Genomic DNA, 17,011 nt, shown 5'->3' with positions numbered 1-17,011 from the left:
ATGAATTTAAGAAAAAACAGAAAAAACAAGGGCTATATAGCCACTTTGTCGGTCTTTGCCGTCAGTTAGCAGACGGCAAAGCTGCCACGTGACAGCTACCTGTCCAACCTGTGGTGTATTGGGCTGGCCTATTTGGCAGATTTACCGTCAGCCAGCAGGCGGCAAAGGCCTTTGCATCTTTGTCGTCTGTTGGCTGACGGCAAAGATGCAAAGGCCTTTGCCATCTACCAGCTAACGGCAAAGCACGCCGTTGACCATTTAACGGACTTAAACTGCCACATGTGCCATCCAGGCTCTTTGTCGTCTGCCAGCAGACGGTAAAGGCCTTTGCATATTTGCCGTCCGCCAGCAGACGACAAAGAGGCCTTTGTCGTAGCCTATTCAGTCGAACTTGTTGCCGTCTATTGGCTGACGGCAAAGCCCTTTGCCGTCCGCCTGGCATGCCTGTGCCGTTAGGCTAACGATAAAGTGTCCGATTCTTGTAGTGCTTCATCATGTATATAAGTGGGTCTCCCACGTTGCAATGGAATGAGTGAATCATTTGAACTCTTCATTTGTCTTATGCTTTCGCTCTACCGCATAATTGATACGGTACAGGGCTCAGATTCTTTTTACTCACGGGACGAGGAGGGGCTACGTTGCGCAAGCGGCCGATGAACAAATAATATGGGGGTTGGGTGGGGAAAGACGGATGCGAGAGCAGAAAGAGTCCACACCTATTCGGCAGTTGTCTGTATTTATTTGCCTAGATTGATTTTTTTTTCATAGATTTCCTAGATAGATTGGATCGATCCCCTTTTTAAATAGTCCACGTCGATTCGGCAGGTGTCTGTATTTCTTTTCCGGATCGATTCCCTTTTTAAAATCTCGACCGTCAATTTTATGGTTAAGACAAAATTAACGGATATGGAGAACTAAGAAAGCTTCATGCTTTTAGTATTACTAGCAAAAGAGACCGTGTGTTGCAACAGAGAAAAAAATAACACTCGTCCCTAATCCAAGAATCGTGACTCAAGACCTCAATAGGTCCACGTTCTTTACTTGAACATGACATCAATGCCCACACAAACACAATGCATCTCTCTTTCTCGGCACAAGATCAGAAATTTGCTTTCTTTTTTTCTGTGAGGTTTCGCCGGCGCGTGCATGTGTGGTTATAGATTGCTTCTTTCGTCTCTAATTTGGTTTTGTTGAGTTGTTCATTTTCTATCTGGATCTGCAGCGATACAAAATAAAGATGGATCATGCACTATTTATTAAGGTTCCATCCAAAACAATATTTTAAAAATGTTTAACAGGTAAAATAACATAATATTCAGATTCTACATATTTTTTGATCAAATTTCATATATAACCCATTAAAATTGGAGCTACTGCTTAAAAGATATGACTATTCTTAAAAACATATGATATGGATTGCGGGTTGAACTTAGGAAACATCAAAGGGCTCTTTGCAAAACGTGAAATGTTATCTCTGAGTCACTTAAAACAGTAGTGCGGGTTAGTTGTCAAAAACTACGGGGGTTTCTGCAAAACGAAACGTGGTTATCACTTAAAACTATACCGCAGCTTAATTACTAGGGGGATTTCTGTAAAATTACGCGACGGACGACCGCAAGCAGTCCATGCTTTATTATTAGCTTTACTTTATTTATACTCCTTTCAACTCTGTCCCAGGGAAGCTAATGTTGTTGCAAACGAATTAGCCAAAATAGCTAGATCACCTTTTTGTAACGAGTGGATGGAAGATGCTCCTAGTGAGCTACTTCCTCTGTTGATTAAGGATGTAAACCTGGTTACTAGTTATAAAGAGGAAATCCTGTTATATAAAATACATCAATTGGTCCAAAGTACACCGGAAAGGTAAGCTTTTCCAATGCACCCAGAATAAAAAATTAAGACAAGACAAACCAATACTAAAAAGTATTCCTGGTTTCTTATATCTGCTGAACAATTCCTAGCATAAGCTCTTCACTCTTCAACAAATCTCTTTTCTTTAGCTTGCTCAAGTCTTATATTCTGTAACTTCTCGCTGAGTTCCAGACTGCAGCAGACGAATCAAAGTTAGACCGCGAGAAAACCAATGCAGCTCGTTACAGAAACAAAATCATTCAGGTAGGTGGCAAGCACCAATATACAACCCTAGGCCAGACGCTACAGCAAGCTGTCTGAACAAATAGCACAGGTTGACCAAGCCACATCAATAATTATAACCATGATTTCATTAACTTTGCAAAATAGTCTTTACAGCATGAGCGCCATAGATTTGGGAACTAACGTCTGCATGACTAGTTCAGAACCTACAACATACTATCTATCAGCTTTGATTGACTACAATAAAAGTTGATTCAACTCAACATAGCTCATTTGTGGAGCTAGTGATACGAACATGTTGATAGGCTGATTGGCTCTTGAGTGCAACATTAACGGTGTTGTCAATTTGTAGGGGCTGTTTCAATTGATGCCATCATGCGCCCCACCAAAAAATTGGCGTTGACCCAGCCCCTGGTACTCATTTGGATGGATGCCAAAATTTTGGTGCGCCCAAGCCCTTCACAGTATGCTAGTTCATTTTCCTGCCAACCTTTTGGCAATCAGTGGGCAGCCAAAACGATCGCTGATTATTTGGCAAGCCAACGGTTGGCAAGGCCAGCATTGGCTCAAACCAAACAGCCCCGTAATGCATCCAGAGGATTATTAATGCTATTTAGCATACGTAGAATTGTTATTCATGTAGTGTAAACAACATGCAGTAGTATTCAACATTTGTCCTCACTCATGTGATAGTGTGAACACAAACATGATACTATAAATTATCATATTCTGGCGGCTCTGATAGATCCGGAAGGAACCAAAAATAGATAAGTATAAAACTTGACAGTACTTTTTTGCCTCTCCAAAGTCATAACGAATATAGTTCAACGGCATGACTTCCTTTTATTAGCCGAGCAAACTACATAGATCGTGCTTACCAAATCTAGTGACAATTTAAGAGCACATGGCAAATTGTACATGTTTAACACCCAACTGGATGCCAGTAAAACAGACAAATCACGGGTCTACAACAGATGTCAAAAGTATAATCGCAGATTACTATTTGAATTAGAACTCATCATTTGCAGAACTGACCAGCCCGTTTAGAGAGTGTCTTGCTATGTTTTTGCATAGTAAACCACAGTTCACAGGATTGATTAGTCACTGAGTTTTAGATTTTGTTATCTTAATTTGATGTGCTAATTTGCCAAGCCACAAATCACCTTACTTTGTTGAAATTCAAAATCTACAAGAACACAAATAACAATAACAAGTAATACTTTGCTAGCTAATACTACCAAGTGGTAACATTTCACATTAATGGTGAGGCCAAGAGTAAATACTGGCAGAGATGAACATGAGGCAATGTTACCTTCTGATGGCATGCTGGTCCAAGTATCGGGTGAATGGGCTGGGAACAAAGGAGTAGCCAGGAAATGATCTCCAGTGGGCCATGTCAATGGAGCATTTCTCTTCTTCTTCTTCTTCTTCTTCTTCTTCTTCAAAGATGTAGAGACTGGTTGACCCCAGCACTTCCTTCTTCATGTCAATCTCAATCAGCCAGAAAAATTTATTACCACCATTCAACCGGAAGTAAACAACATCAGGCTTAACCAAGCTGATGGTAGGGAACTCTGGTAGCACATGCGGAAGACGCTTGTCAAAATCAAGAGCAGCCCAGAACTTGCTGTCTTCCATGGTGAAACATTTCATCCATTTCTTTTCCCTTAAGTTGGTCAAAGTCCATACTGTGATAGTGAAAGCAGAATAAGAACTGGCACACACACTGCAGCCAGCATGATCACCAACACATATGAGGTTAATCATGCTGGACTCAGAGACACAGACACGACGGGCCGGGTCAGGATACCCTGGGTCAATGCACAGACGATTGGAATCCAGACCATCAGGTAAGGGGACGTAGCACGGGGGCTTCGTCCGCTTGTCAATGACACCGACAAAAAGCAAGCCCAGGTAGCAATCCGCCCAGCACAGGTAACAATCACCATAGGGGACGACGGCGTCCGTTTGCCACGAACCACACAGCAGGTTTGGGATGTCATCGCCGTCAGGTAAGGGCATATTTTCGACGCTCCAATTCATGTCGCCCTGCTCCTCCCCAGGTTTATGGTGTAGCACGCAGAGCTGGCCGCCAAATGTGAGCTGCGCCACCACGAACTCCCCCTTGCCACGGCAAAGGAGGCCAATGTCATCACGCCACATAGATCGCAGCTGCTGGAGACGGTACGGGTGGAAGTACAAATCCACGTCCGGGTTCTTGTCCCCACCATCGAAGCAAGGCGGGAGTCGCATGAGACAAGGAGACTTCTCTGAGTCAGAGGCTGTGTAGAGGAAAATAGTCCATGGGGTAATAGTAGAATGCCGGACAGCTATCTCCAACGAAGGGGGCCTGCGCTTGGAAAAGTATGGAGCGGCCGTGAGCCGCGATGATGAACGGCTGACTCACCTGGCTCAACGACGCCGTCATGAATCGCTCGGGCCAGTGGAGGTAGAGACGGGACACAGCGGGCGGTTCAGCAACCCTGAGAGAGACGGCGATGCTTATGTTGGTGCAGGTAGAGGAGATCGCCGATTGCGTGCCGTCCATTACCTCCTCCGCAACAGCCTCACCCGCGTACGCCTTGTAGTGGACGAAGCGATCTAGCATCACCCAGCGAGGGTGAGAGCGGGAGAGCTCCGCACCGGGTGGCGGATGAAGACGCCGACGAGCTGCCATGTCGTACGGAACAGGAAGCAGACGGAAGGTCAGAACGGATCTAGGGTTCGTCTCGAGAGGAAGGTCTCGTTTCTTTTCTTTTTGATGATTCAGGGGAGAGGGGAAGAATGCCTTCCGCTGTTGGTTGCGGCGGCCTGCGAAGGGGTAGATGGCGGTGCCGGGCCGTTTCATGGGCCAAAGTCTCGGTGCGTCTTAACTGTCGGCAACAGAGACAATCCGCCGGGAGCCCCCTATTTGGCGCGTGAGGCACCCTCGCGTCGTTTTCGTTTTTTCTTTGTTTTTTTACTTCTGTTTTTTATTCTATGTTAAAATAATTCGGGATCATAACAAGTTCTGATTTTCTTTAAACAGAGAATTATTAAAAACAGTTTTTGAATTCAAAAAATGTTCACGATTTATATAAGAATGAACATTTTTCTAATTTTAGCAAACATTTTTTTAATTTTGGCGAAAAACATTTATGAGCATTTTTTAATACTTATGTACAATTTTTCATATTCGATTAACATTTTTTGAATTTGATGAACAAGTATTCAAGAACTTTTTTGAAAAATGACGAACACATTTTTAATTCAATGGACACTTTTTGAGTTTGATGAAAACTTTCTAAAAACAGTGAAAAATAATAATTTGATGAACATATGCTTAGTTCGATGAGCAAATTTGAATTGTGATGAACATTTTTTAAATCCGATGAACCAAAAATTGAGTCTGATGAAATTATTTGCATTCTTGAACATTTTTTACATGGTTGAACATTTTTTGAGTTTTATGAACAAAAAATATTCATGGATTTGAAACAAAAAATCGCAAAAAAAGTAATGAAAAAAATAGATGATAAAAAGGAAAATATAAAATAAAGAAAAAAAATAAAACCGAAAGGAAAAAAAGAAAATAAATAAAAAGGAAAAAAGAAAAAATAGAAGATAAAAACTAAAAAGATAAAGATAAAAAATGGCAGAGAAAACATTAGAAAAATTTCCCAAAACCAGTGGGGAATAAACTACTTAATGGGCTGGCCTATACAAATGATTGGGAGCTCAGGGGTGCGCACTATGTAGCTAGCGCGCGACCCGCGCACCAAATAGGAGCTGCCCAATCTGTCGAGAGGTCCTATATGACGCGCTTTGTGTCAAAGAGTTGAGGTTTCGCATAAGGGCGGCTCACCTGGGCCGACCCATTTCTCGTTCGTGAGGTGAAAAATGCGAAAAACAAAGAGCGACATCTGAGGATTTGAACCGCTGACAACGTAGTCATGCATGCACTGTACCAGCCGCTGCGCCAGGCTGGTGCCCGTGCTAGTTGTCCATCACAACACTTGAAGAAAAAGGACAACGGCAAAAACTTGACCATTCGCAAAATTCCCTAAAATAAAGTCTAGCCGAGGGATCGAACCAAGTACCTCCTATAGGTGAACAAGCTTGCTAGCCACTGTGACTCCTTAGTGTCTACATCTGAAAACGTAACCTATTATATGTGAACTATAAGCGGCAACAACAGTAACTTTTTTTGAAAATTTGAACGTGATTTTCTTTCTGGAGAAGGTAGATATATTTTGAAATCCAAAATTGTGTAAAAAAATTAAAACACCGAACTTTTTATGAAATTTAGAACATTTCTTGACATTATGAAGAATTTTTAAAGAGGCGCAAATATTTTCTGAAAAACAGGAACACAAGTTAAAAATAGGAACATTTTGCCAAATTATGATTTTCTTTCCAAAGCACAATTTTTTTTTGAATTTGTGAACAAATTTGGATAGTTGGAATTTTTTTTGTAATTTCTGAACATTTTTTGAATTTGCGAAATATGTTCGACTTTCTTTGTGAACAAAATTTGAAAGCGAGAACATTTTTAAAAATTGTTCGACAACATGATTTTGTTGAAATTTGCGGAAAAAGTTCGACTTTCTTGGTGAACAAAATTTGAATTTGTGAACAAATTTTGAAAACATGAACATTTTAACAATTTGTGAACAAATTTTGAAAGTGGGAACATTTTTCTTACTTTATAAAAATGTAAACATTTTAAAATTTTAAATTCTGGCAGAAATTGTACTCCCTCCATTCCCTTTTATAGTGCGCCTTTTATAGTAGCACTTATACCAGGACATGAGGTGGCACATTTATTTGGACTGAAATTGCCCCTTCTCTGCTCATACTGTCATGCATGTGCATGCATCCAGCGAAGCGCACTACATCCAAGGCAGGGCTATTTTGGACTAAAAGCGTTTATGCACATTACATTGCGGAATATGACCCAGAATCTTGTACGCACTAGAATATGGAATAGAGGGAGTATAAGATAGGAATATTTTTGAATTTAAATATGGACAAAACAAAAAAAAGTGCAAACATTTTCTAAAATTCCACATTTTTTTGATTAAGCGAACACAATTGAAAAATGTGAAAGTTTTCTGAATTAGCGAACAAATTTTTAAAATGGGAACATTTTTTTGATTTTGTGAACAATTTTTGAAAACGGGAACATTTTTTAAAATTCCGGAGAAAATTTTAATTCATGAACAAAATTTTAAAATGCGGATTTTTTTAAATTTGTGAACGAATTTGGAAAATGGAAACATATTTCTTAAATCGAATATTTTTTATTTGTGAACATAAATTTAAAACATAAATTTCTTCTGAATTTTAGAACAAATTTGGAAAATGGAAACATATTCTTAAACCGAACATTTTTTAGTTTGTGGACAAAAATTTAAAAGGACAAACACCTTTTGAAATTTGGAACTTTTTTGAAAATAAGAGGACAATTTTTGGAATTCTAAACTTTTTCGAAATTTTTGAACACAAATTTAAAAGCATGAACATTTTGTGAAAAATCAAACATAATTTGAAATTTCAAAATTTTAAGTTTCTGAAACTATGGTTAAAAATAGAAAAAAGTTCAAAAAGAAAAGAGCAAGAAGAAAGAAGAGAAAAACAGACAAAAAAAAAGAAACAGAAAAAAGATAGAGAAAAGACAAAAAAGGAAAGATTAATCAAAAGTAAAAAACGAAAAATAAATATAAAAAGAAAACCGGTTCAGGAACCTTCTAGAAGGTTCCCAAACCGAAAAAAATCGGCTGGGAACATCCATAGAAGGTTCCCAAAACTGGTATGGTTGGAACGCTAACAGGCTTGCCCACCCCCCGAGCGCTCGGTCGATACCTGTGCGAAACCCCGACTATTTGCCGCAAAGAGCGGCAAATAGGGTTTTCCCAATCCGTTGGCGGCAAATATAGTCATGGATTCGCTGAAGCAAGCGTCCACTTGGGTCAGCCCACGTACGGGATTCTGTTGATTTTTCGTTCACTGTTGTTCCCTCGTTGTTTTGGGAGCTCCAATGCGTCGGGCGCTGGCAAACATCCCAGCGCACCCACTCCCCTCCCGCTCGCCCTTCATGGGCTGCTCCACAAGCGTGGTTGGGTGCCCCGGTTTCTTAATTTATTCCATATTTTGTACTTTTTATTTTTGTTTTGGTATTTTCTTCTTTAAAACAACTTGAAGTATTTTTTTTCCAAAATTTCAGGAAAAAATGATTTTGGGGAAAATATTCCAGAAATAATAACATGTTCGTGATTTTAAAAAAGGTTCATAATTTTGAAAAAAAATGTACGCACACTGAAAATATGTTCGTGAATTCAAAAAATGTACATAAATTTTAAACAAAGTTCGCTAATTCAAAATTTGATGAACATTTTTTGAACCTAGTGAAGAAAAATTGTATTCAAGAACATTGCTTTTTGAAAAATGGGTTAACAAATTGTGTATTCAATGTCGTTTCGGGTGATTCCTATTTGGTGGTATAGGCGCCGGTTTTTATTGTTTCTGCGAGCTGACGCCTGAAGACGCGTCAGCTGGGCTCGGCCCATGCTTTCTATTTGGTTCGTTCGCCTCCCCAACCCCTCGTCTATTTGTTTCTCCTTTGCTTCTTCTCCCAACCCCGCAGCGGTGACTTCCTCCTGCAGCGGCGACAAACCTAATCCAACGACTCGGTAGTGGATCAATCTGGTCCACTTCCTCCTACAGTGGCGACTACTTCCCTTCACCTGTTTCCCTTCGATTCTTTCGTGATGACTTCCCCTAGTTCGTCCCCTTCAAACCCTAATCTATTTTTTTTTCGTGTTTTGTCCTACTGCTTCATGTGATGAACTGGTTATGCGTGCATCCAGCCTTGTGTAGTCATGGATGCCCATCTGGTCCCTAGGGTTTGTGGTCATTTTTTGTCCTCTTTTAGGGTTTGTGCTGCTGCTTTGTATGAATCCATCGGCTCCCTATCGTTTGTAGTACTCTTAGTTGTGTGTGCATTCGGTCGATAGTGCTTGTGGTCAATTTTCATCCTCTCTAGGGTTTGTATTTTCATCCTCTCTAGGGTTTGTGCTGCTTCTGCTGCATGTGAATCCATCTGCTCCTTAGGATTCTGTAGTACTATGTGAATCATTCACTCAAGTATGCCCATCTGTTTCTAGTTCCTTTTGTTACTTTTTAAAGGAATTTACCCCCTAGGTGTTTGTGGTCAAATTCCCCTTGGTACTCTAGGGTTTGTTGTCAAATTTATCCCCTAACCTTACTGATGTTATACCAATTACCCCCTTGTTCCACCTCAGTTACTCAGAAGTTTTTTTGATCACTTTTGTGAGCAGCTTATTGAATTTGTTTCCGTGGTCTATGATTCATGTTTAGCTATGCTTATTATTATTTTTCGAGGGTTGTCTCCTGTATGATAGCTTTCTAGTTAGTGTTCAATGTTAGTTGTTGTTAGTCGGATGATGCTCACTTTTTTGTATACAACCTGATTTTGCAGCCGAAGAAGGTATGAGAGATGGCCAAGTCGAAGAACCAGAAGGCGAGGAACCATATGAAGCGCCCCCATGAGGTCTTCGAGATGAAAAGGGGGTACGTTCATCCTGGTTCACACCCACAATTTTTAATTTGTTTCTTTCTGAAAATGCCGATGTCATCGAAATCAGTTTAGACACTTTTTTATTTGCATTTGATGTATATATTGTCCACTTCATTCTTCACCCTCTAAACAGTTGAACTTTTTTCTTTTTTGTAGCTAGAGTGTACCCTAGGAACTTATGCAATCCCACCTACCTAACTAGATTGTCAACCATGCGCTTCAACAAGACCGTGAAGTTCTTGACATTCAAAAAGGTCACATTAGGAAGTATAAAATGGAGGCCCTACTTCATATGCCCTATCACTTACAAATACCAATGAACCTACTCGAGTGGTTAGACCAACACATTGGCGGTAGGGTGCACTACAAAAAAAACACTTCCGTGATGATACGTGTTTGTCACAGTAGGTCATGTTTTCTGTCATGCATGTACATCCATGACGATTTTATGAAAGAAACAAGATAGTCATACATGTGCTGTCGTAGAAGTGTTCCATGACAATACCAAAATTATCATCACGGAAGTGTCCACTTCCATGACAATAAATGGCGCGTCATAGAAGTGCTTTCGTCAAGGGTAACCGACACGTGGCATCCACCGTAACGGGTCGTCGTTAACCTATCGGGTTCCAGTTTGGATCCGATAACCCATTAACAGCCCGGACCAATGGCAATTTTCCACGCATAAAATTCTCATTCGTCGACGATCCACGTGTCAGCTCAGTGTTGGGACAGATGTCAACTGTCCACTGGACAGGAGTCGCCAATGAAATGTTGACAATATAGGTTTAAAAGCCGACCCAGGAACAGGCCCACAAGATTTCGCCAAATCTGATGGGCCGGCCCGTTAACAGCCTAACATTTTCTGGACCAAATTATAGCCTACATCAGATATGGCCTGTTAAAGGACTGCAATATTCTCGGCCAGTTTACGGCCCATATCAGATCTGGCCCATTAATAGCCTGCAATAGTTTGGGCCAAATTCGGTCCATATCTGATCCGGCCCGTTAACTGACTTCCACATCTTGGGCCAAATTACGGTCCTTTAACAGCTACTATGCCATTGGGCCCATCGGGGGCCTGATTTGCTCTTCAGCCTCTTAATGGCCCATTTAACAATTCGCCCCGATATTAGTTTCGGCCTGTCAGAGGCCCTGTCTACATATGGGCCTCTTTCGGCTCGGTTTCACTTTCGGTCATTTAAAGGCCCGAGTTGCACCTGGGCCTAATTCTGTTCTATAGTTACTTTCGGCCTCATAACGACCCGTAGTCTTCATGGATACATTCTAGCCCAAACTGCCTGTCGGCCCGTTAAAGGCCCTTGATAGTGTTGGGCCTAATTTTGGCCCGTTATACATTCGGCCTGCATCTAGCCCGTCATGTAATTGGGTCAGCCAAGGCCCAAAAACATTCCAACCTATTAATGGCCCGTCATACCAATGGGCCAATAATGGGCCGATGTATATTAGAACCTGTTGTTGGCCCGTGATTTGTTCGCCACAATTAAGGCTCAATCTAGATCTAACCTGTTAAAGGCCTATTTAATTTTTTGGCCCAATTAAGGCAAGCAGTTTACTCGGCCTTTTAGAGGTCCGAAACTAATAGTGGGCCAGATTAAGTCTAGACCAAACTAATGGCCCAAGATGATTGTAGGCCCAAGGTTCGGCCCATACTAGCGATTGGCGACCGACCAGTTTTAGTACCGAAATTATTTTTATATAAACCTAACCTATTGGCTCATTGCACTCCAGTCAAATATTACGACCTTTTCTCAGAGCGACGAAAGCATAAACAGCAAATAAATTACAGCATCGTGACAAAGAATAAACCTAGACTATAAAACAAAGAAATTACAACATATTACATCCCCTGGGCATCAAAGTTTGTTGCCAGTGATGTGACATCTGGATAATTAAGCTATAGTAACCCTCTACTAATGATGCCATGTTACCACTGTTACTATTACTAATCTCACTCTGATTCAAATCCCGTCCGAATTCAAAATTTGAAATCAAGTCAAATGGTAAAAGGTTTTCAAATATTAAAACTAAAATGTCCGGGTGGTGCCAAATAATGCATAGGTAATTATGGTGGAGAAACCATACTTTTATAAAATGTTTAAATAATCTAAAATGCATAAAACAGTAGCTAAAACAATTAAATAAATGCCTTTTGAATTTTATAAAATACTAAACTATTTTATTCAGGGGTAAAACTCTTTGTGATAGTAGTTGGAATTGTAACTCTATTTTAGGTGTGGGTTTTACTTTTGTAAAACTATAAAGTATTAAAGAAATAAAAAAGCAGAAAAGAAAAGGTACAAATAAAACAAAAGAAAAGAAAAACCAAACCCCTCTTCGCCTTGGGCCTTTCGTCCCAACCAGGCATCCAGGCCACACGGCCCAGCCCATGAGCTCCCCATATTCAACCCATTCATCACGGGAGTGCTGGCCATTGCTCGTGCGTCCATGGACGGATCGTTCATGCGTCGTGCATCCATGGCTCCTCGATGGTCTATAAGATCCCCCTCGACACGTTGATGAACCCTAGCTCTCCTGTTCCCCCTCCCCTGTGCCGCTTTCGTCCCCGCAACCCTTGGCCGAACCTACATCGGCATGGCCTCCGACATCCACGCGCCCACGGAACTCCCCGCGCCCAGCCACCTCGTCCGCGAGCTTCGCCGACATCTGATACGTCTCCAACGTATCTATAATTTTTTATTGTTCCATGCTGTTCTATTATCATTCTTCGATGTTTTACAATCATTTTATAGTCATTTTATATCATTTTTTGGTACTAACCAATTGACATAGTGCCCAGTGCCAGTTGCTGTTTTCTGCATGTTTTTTACACAGGAAATCAATACCAAACGGAGTCCAAATGTAGCAAAACTTTTTGAGGATTTTTTTGGGCCAGAATACATCTAGTGGGCCACGAAAGCACCTGGGGGGTACTCCGAGGGGAGCACAACCCACCAGGGCACGCCTGGGGGCCCAAGCATGCCCCGGTGGGTTGTGCCCACCTCGGGTGCCCCCTGAACCGCCTCTTTGCTCTATAAATACCCTAATATTCCAAAAACCCTAGGGCAGTTGACGAAAATCAATTCAAGCTACCGCAGAGTCCAGAAACACCAGATCCAATATAGACACCATCATGGAGGGGTGCATCATGTCCATCGGTGCCTCTCCGATGATGCGTGAGTAGTTCTTTGTAGACCAACGAGTCCGTAGTTAGTAGCTAGATGGCTTCCTCTCTCTCTCTCTCCCCTGATTATCAATACAATGGTCTCATGGAGATCCATATGATTTAAGTCCTTTTGCGATGTGTTTGTTGGGATCCGATGAACTTTGAGTTTATGATCAGATCAATGTTTTTATCCATGAAAAGTTATTTGATTCTTCTTTGATCTCTTATATGCGTGATTGATTACAGCCTCGTATTTCTTCTCTGATATTTGGGTTTTGTTTGGCCAACTTGATCTATTTATCTTGCAATGGGAAGAGGTGCTTTGTGATGGGTTCGATCTTACGGTGCTTGATCCCAGTGACAGAAAGGGAAATGAGACGTATGTATCGTTACTATTAAGGATAACAAGATGGGGTCTATTTCTACATAAATATATCTTGTCTACATCATGTCATCGTTCTTATTGCATTACTCCGTTTCTCCATGAACTTAATACATTAGATGCATGCTGGATAGCGGTCGATGTGTGGAGTAATAGTAGTAGATGCAGGCAGGAGTTGGTCTACCAATCTTGGATGTGATGCCTATATAATGATCATTGCCTGGATATCGTCATGATTATTTGAAGTTCTATCAATTGTCCAACATTAATTGTTTTCCCACCGTTTGCTATTTTTCTGGAAGCCACTAGTGAAACCTACGGCCCCCGGGTCTCTTTCATCATATTTGCCTTTGCGACCTATTTTCCTTTGCATTTATTTTCAGATCTATTAAACCAAAAATGCAAAAATACCTTGCTGCAATTTATTTGTTCCGTGATCTATTTATCCTATCTACCACTTTTACCTTACGATAGTTGCCTATCTTGAGGCGCCATACCCGAAAGGGATTGACAACCCCTTTAACACGTCGGGTTGTGAGTAATTGTTATTTGTGTGCAAGTGTTGTTTACGTGGTGTGAGGAGATTCTCCTAGTGGTTCGATGACCTTGGTCTCATCACTGAGGAAAATACCTACCGTCACTATACTGCATCATCCCTTCCTCTTTGGGGAAATACCGACATAGTTCTAGCAGACATCAAAAGGAATTTCTGGCGCCCTTGTCGGGGAGGATCTTCAACATCAACTAGGTTCCTAATCACAAATCTCATCTCCTCGCAATTTACATTATTTGCCATTTGCCTCTCCTTTTCCTCTCCCCCACTTCACAAAAAATTGCCATTTTATTCGACCTCTTTTTTGTTTGCCATTTTCTCGTCACATCTCTTATTTGCTTGAACTTGTCACCATGAGTGACTTTGGTATGGCAGAAACAGATGATGGCCTAACTCCTAAATTGGACCGTACGGGTAATCTGGATGCCAAAACTTTTATGGGAAAAGAACATATCCAAGAATTTTTCAATTGTGTCGGAAAATTAAGCCTTGATGATATTCCTATACTTAAAAGAACTAAATCTTATGCGGAAGCTATTTCGGCACTTGTTCTCAAACTTGAAACTAGATTTATCCGTACTCATCCTACCTTGCAAAGATTGTTCTATGAGTTGCCTGTTATAAAGAACCCTAAAGCTAAAAAGTTAGCCACTCTTGTTCTAATGAATGAATTTGACTACATAATACGGGAAGCTAGGGAAATCTTTGATTTTTATGGCATGAATCATGAAAAACCCGTGATTGATGAAATTCTTTATAATAGTGATTATGCTTTGAAATATTTGCCTGGAGATAACCAAATCTTTGATGATAATCTTAAAAATCAAGTCCCCATTTTAGATATGATCCAACGAGTTTTTAATGATGTACAACACTATTCTTGGATCACTGCTGGAAATCAAAGGGGTTATGATAAAAAGCAACTTGATAGTGCTAAGGTTTCCATGGACAATGTGTTTTATGTTTTATTTACAAAACCTCCCGACACAAATACCACCAAGGAAAAAAAGGATAAGGATGATAAAACTTAGATCCTACGCGTTATGCCTAGCTAGGGGCGTAAAACGACAGGGCTCGTTGGGAGGCAACCCAACTTTTATCTTTTTGGTTTTTGGTTTTCTTGCTGTTTTAGTAAAATACCCAATTATACCTCTGTTAGATGTGTTTTTGTGCTTTAAATTAGTGTTTGTGCCAAGCAAAGCCTTTGGGTTGATTTGGGTGAAAGTTGATTTGATCTTGCTGAAAAACAGAAACTTATGCACTCACGAAAATAGTTTTCATAAATCACAGAAACGTGCTTTTGAGTTGATTTTTTGCAGAAGATTAATATACAAATTAATCAGGTGTTCCTATTTTCTCAAGATTTTTGGAGTTACAGAAGTATTCTAAATATCCAGATTGCTACAGACTGTTCTGTTTTTGAAAGATTCTGTTTTCTTTGCGTTGTGTGCTTGTATTGATGATTCTATGGTTTTCTTTGATGAGTTTTTGCCATAGAAAAGTTGGAATACAGTGGGTAAAATGCAAAAACAAAATATGAATAGGTTGGCAACAGTACTTATAGTAGTGGTTTCCTTTCTTAGACTAACGGATCTCACGAAGGTTTTGTTGAGTTTTGTGTGATTGAAGTTTGCAAGTTTTGGGTGATCTTACGATGGATGAAGGAATAAGGGTTAGCAAAAGGCTAAGCTTGGAGATGCCTGAGGCACCCCAAGATAATATTCAAGAAGTAGCAAACAACTAAGCTTGGGGATGCCCCCGAGTGGCAGCCCCGCTTTCTTCTAACAACCGTTGGTATTTTACTTGAAGCTATATTTTTATTCGTCACATATTATGAGTTTTTCTTGGAGCGTCTTGTATGATATGAGTCTTTGCTTGTTTTGCTTTGTGTTCTAACTCTTGAATCCTTGCTGGACACACCTTTTTGAGAGAGCCAAAAATTATGTTATGATTGCTCCTATGCTTCACTTAAAATTTTAGAGCCATGGATTTGCTCTAGTGCTTCACTTATACTCCCTCCGTTCCTTGATATAAGGTGTATAGTTTTTTGAGAAAAAATCTGAAATATAAGGTGTATTGCGTTGCACCACTCGTTTGGGTAATTTTTTTATGGATTCGATCACATTTCCTTATATTAGGCAATCTCCTCTATTTTCTCATGTCAATTAGTCAGGTGTAATCTCGCCAAAAACTTGTGAAATTATCCCTCCATGTGCATTCTTTAATATCCGTGCCAAAAACTATACACCCTACATCTAGGAACGAAGGAAGTATCTTTTTGAGCATGGTATGCTTTGTTATTTTTGAAGAAATGCTCTCATGCTTCACTTAGATTTATTTGGGAGTTAGTAAAATTTTCAGAAATTCTCTCTTGCTTCATTTAGATTATTTTGAGAGAAAGAAAAATTATGCTCATGTTCTTCACTTATATTTGTTTGAGCTTATCAGAAACGACATATGAAAATAGTCCCAAAGTTATAGATATCCAACGAGGATATAATAAAAACTTTCATGAGGATCATTGGACAAAATAAACTTTATTCTTAGTAATGGTTTTGAGATACGATGATATGATATGTGAGTCATGTTGATGAGTAATTGTGCTTTAGTAAGAATATTGATGTTAAGGTTTGTGATTCCCTATGCAAGCATGAAAGTCAATAGTTATGTGATGAAATGTATATCCTACTTATGGTGCATTATTCGGTGTTACTTATGCTTAATGCTTGGGTACACGATTTTTCGCTTTTTGGTTGGTGGCTTCTCAATCTTTTTGCTAGCCTTCATTTTGCACTAAGTATGATCACTACTTGTGCATCCAAAACCTTTAAACCAGTTTTGCCTTATGAGTCCACTATACCTACCTATATGCGGTATTTCCATGCCGTTCTAAGCAAATTTGCATGTGCCATCTCTAATTTTCAAAATAAATTTCTCTTTTGTGTGCTCTACCGCTCGCGAGGCGATGAAGGGTGGCCAATATTTTCCATGCTAGATGTGTTATTCTCACGATGAGTGTTTATTCACTTGTCATTGCACGAGAGTACAACAAAGGTATTAGGGATGCCCAGTCCCAAAATGAAAAATGAATTTACTTATGTTGTCAAATAATAAATTCCTTGGAAAGTGTTGGTATGGAGGGCAACCGTGGATTCGACTAGCCATGGAAAGGAAAGTAATGGTGGAAAAAGGAATAAACTTTATTTTCTGTTTGGG

At 40.2% G+C, this 17,011-nt stretch overlaps 1 protein-coding gene across 1 annotated transcript; it reads right to left on the bottom strand.

The window, feature by feature from the left end:
- Positions 1 to 1,778: 1,778 nt before the first annotated feature.
- Positions 1,779 to 4,912, bottom strand: LOC119332989. The gene is made up of 3 exons (XM_037606045.1): positions 4,502 to 4,912; positions 3,407 to 4,359; positions 1,779 to 2,044 (listed from the first exon to the last, which is right to left on the bottom strand). Exons 1-3 carry the CDS (start codon positions 4,769 to 4,771, stop codon positions 1,972 to 1,974), a joined length of 1,296 nt encoding a protein of 431 aa, XP_037461942.1. The 5' UTR covers positions 4,772 to 4,912; the 3' UTR covers positions 1,779 to 1,971.
- Positions 4,913 to 17,011: the final 12,099 nt, after the last annotated feature.

Source organism: Triticum dicoccoides, chromosome 1B, assembly GCF_002162155.2.
Source record: "Triticum dicoccoides isolate Atlit2015 ecotype Zavitan chromosome 1B, WEW_v2.0, whole genome shotgun sequence".
NCBI lineage: Eukaryota > Viridiplantae > Streptophyta > Magnoliopsida > Poales > Poaceae > Triticum > Triticum dicoccoides.
Note: the sequence above shows the minus strand (reverse complement) of the source record. Positions and strands in the feature narration are given on the sequence as shown.

Coding starts and splice junctions, on each gene's coding strand:
- LOC119332989 (XM_037606045.1), bottom strand. CDS start 4,771: ATGGCAGCTCGTCGGCGTCTTCATCCGCCACCCGGTGCGGAGCTCTCC. Junction 4,360..4,501: donor TGACGGCGTCGTTGAGCCAG/GTGAGTCAGCCG, acceptor GACTCAGAGAAG/TCTCCTTGTCTCATGCGACT. Junction 2,045..3,406: donor GACCAGCATGCCATCAGAAG/GTAACATTGCCT, acceptor CGTCTGCTGCAG/TCTGGAACTCAGCGAGAAGT.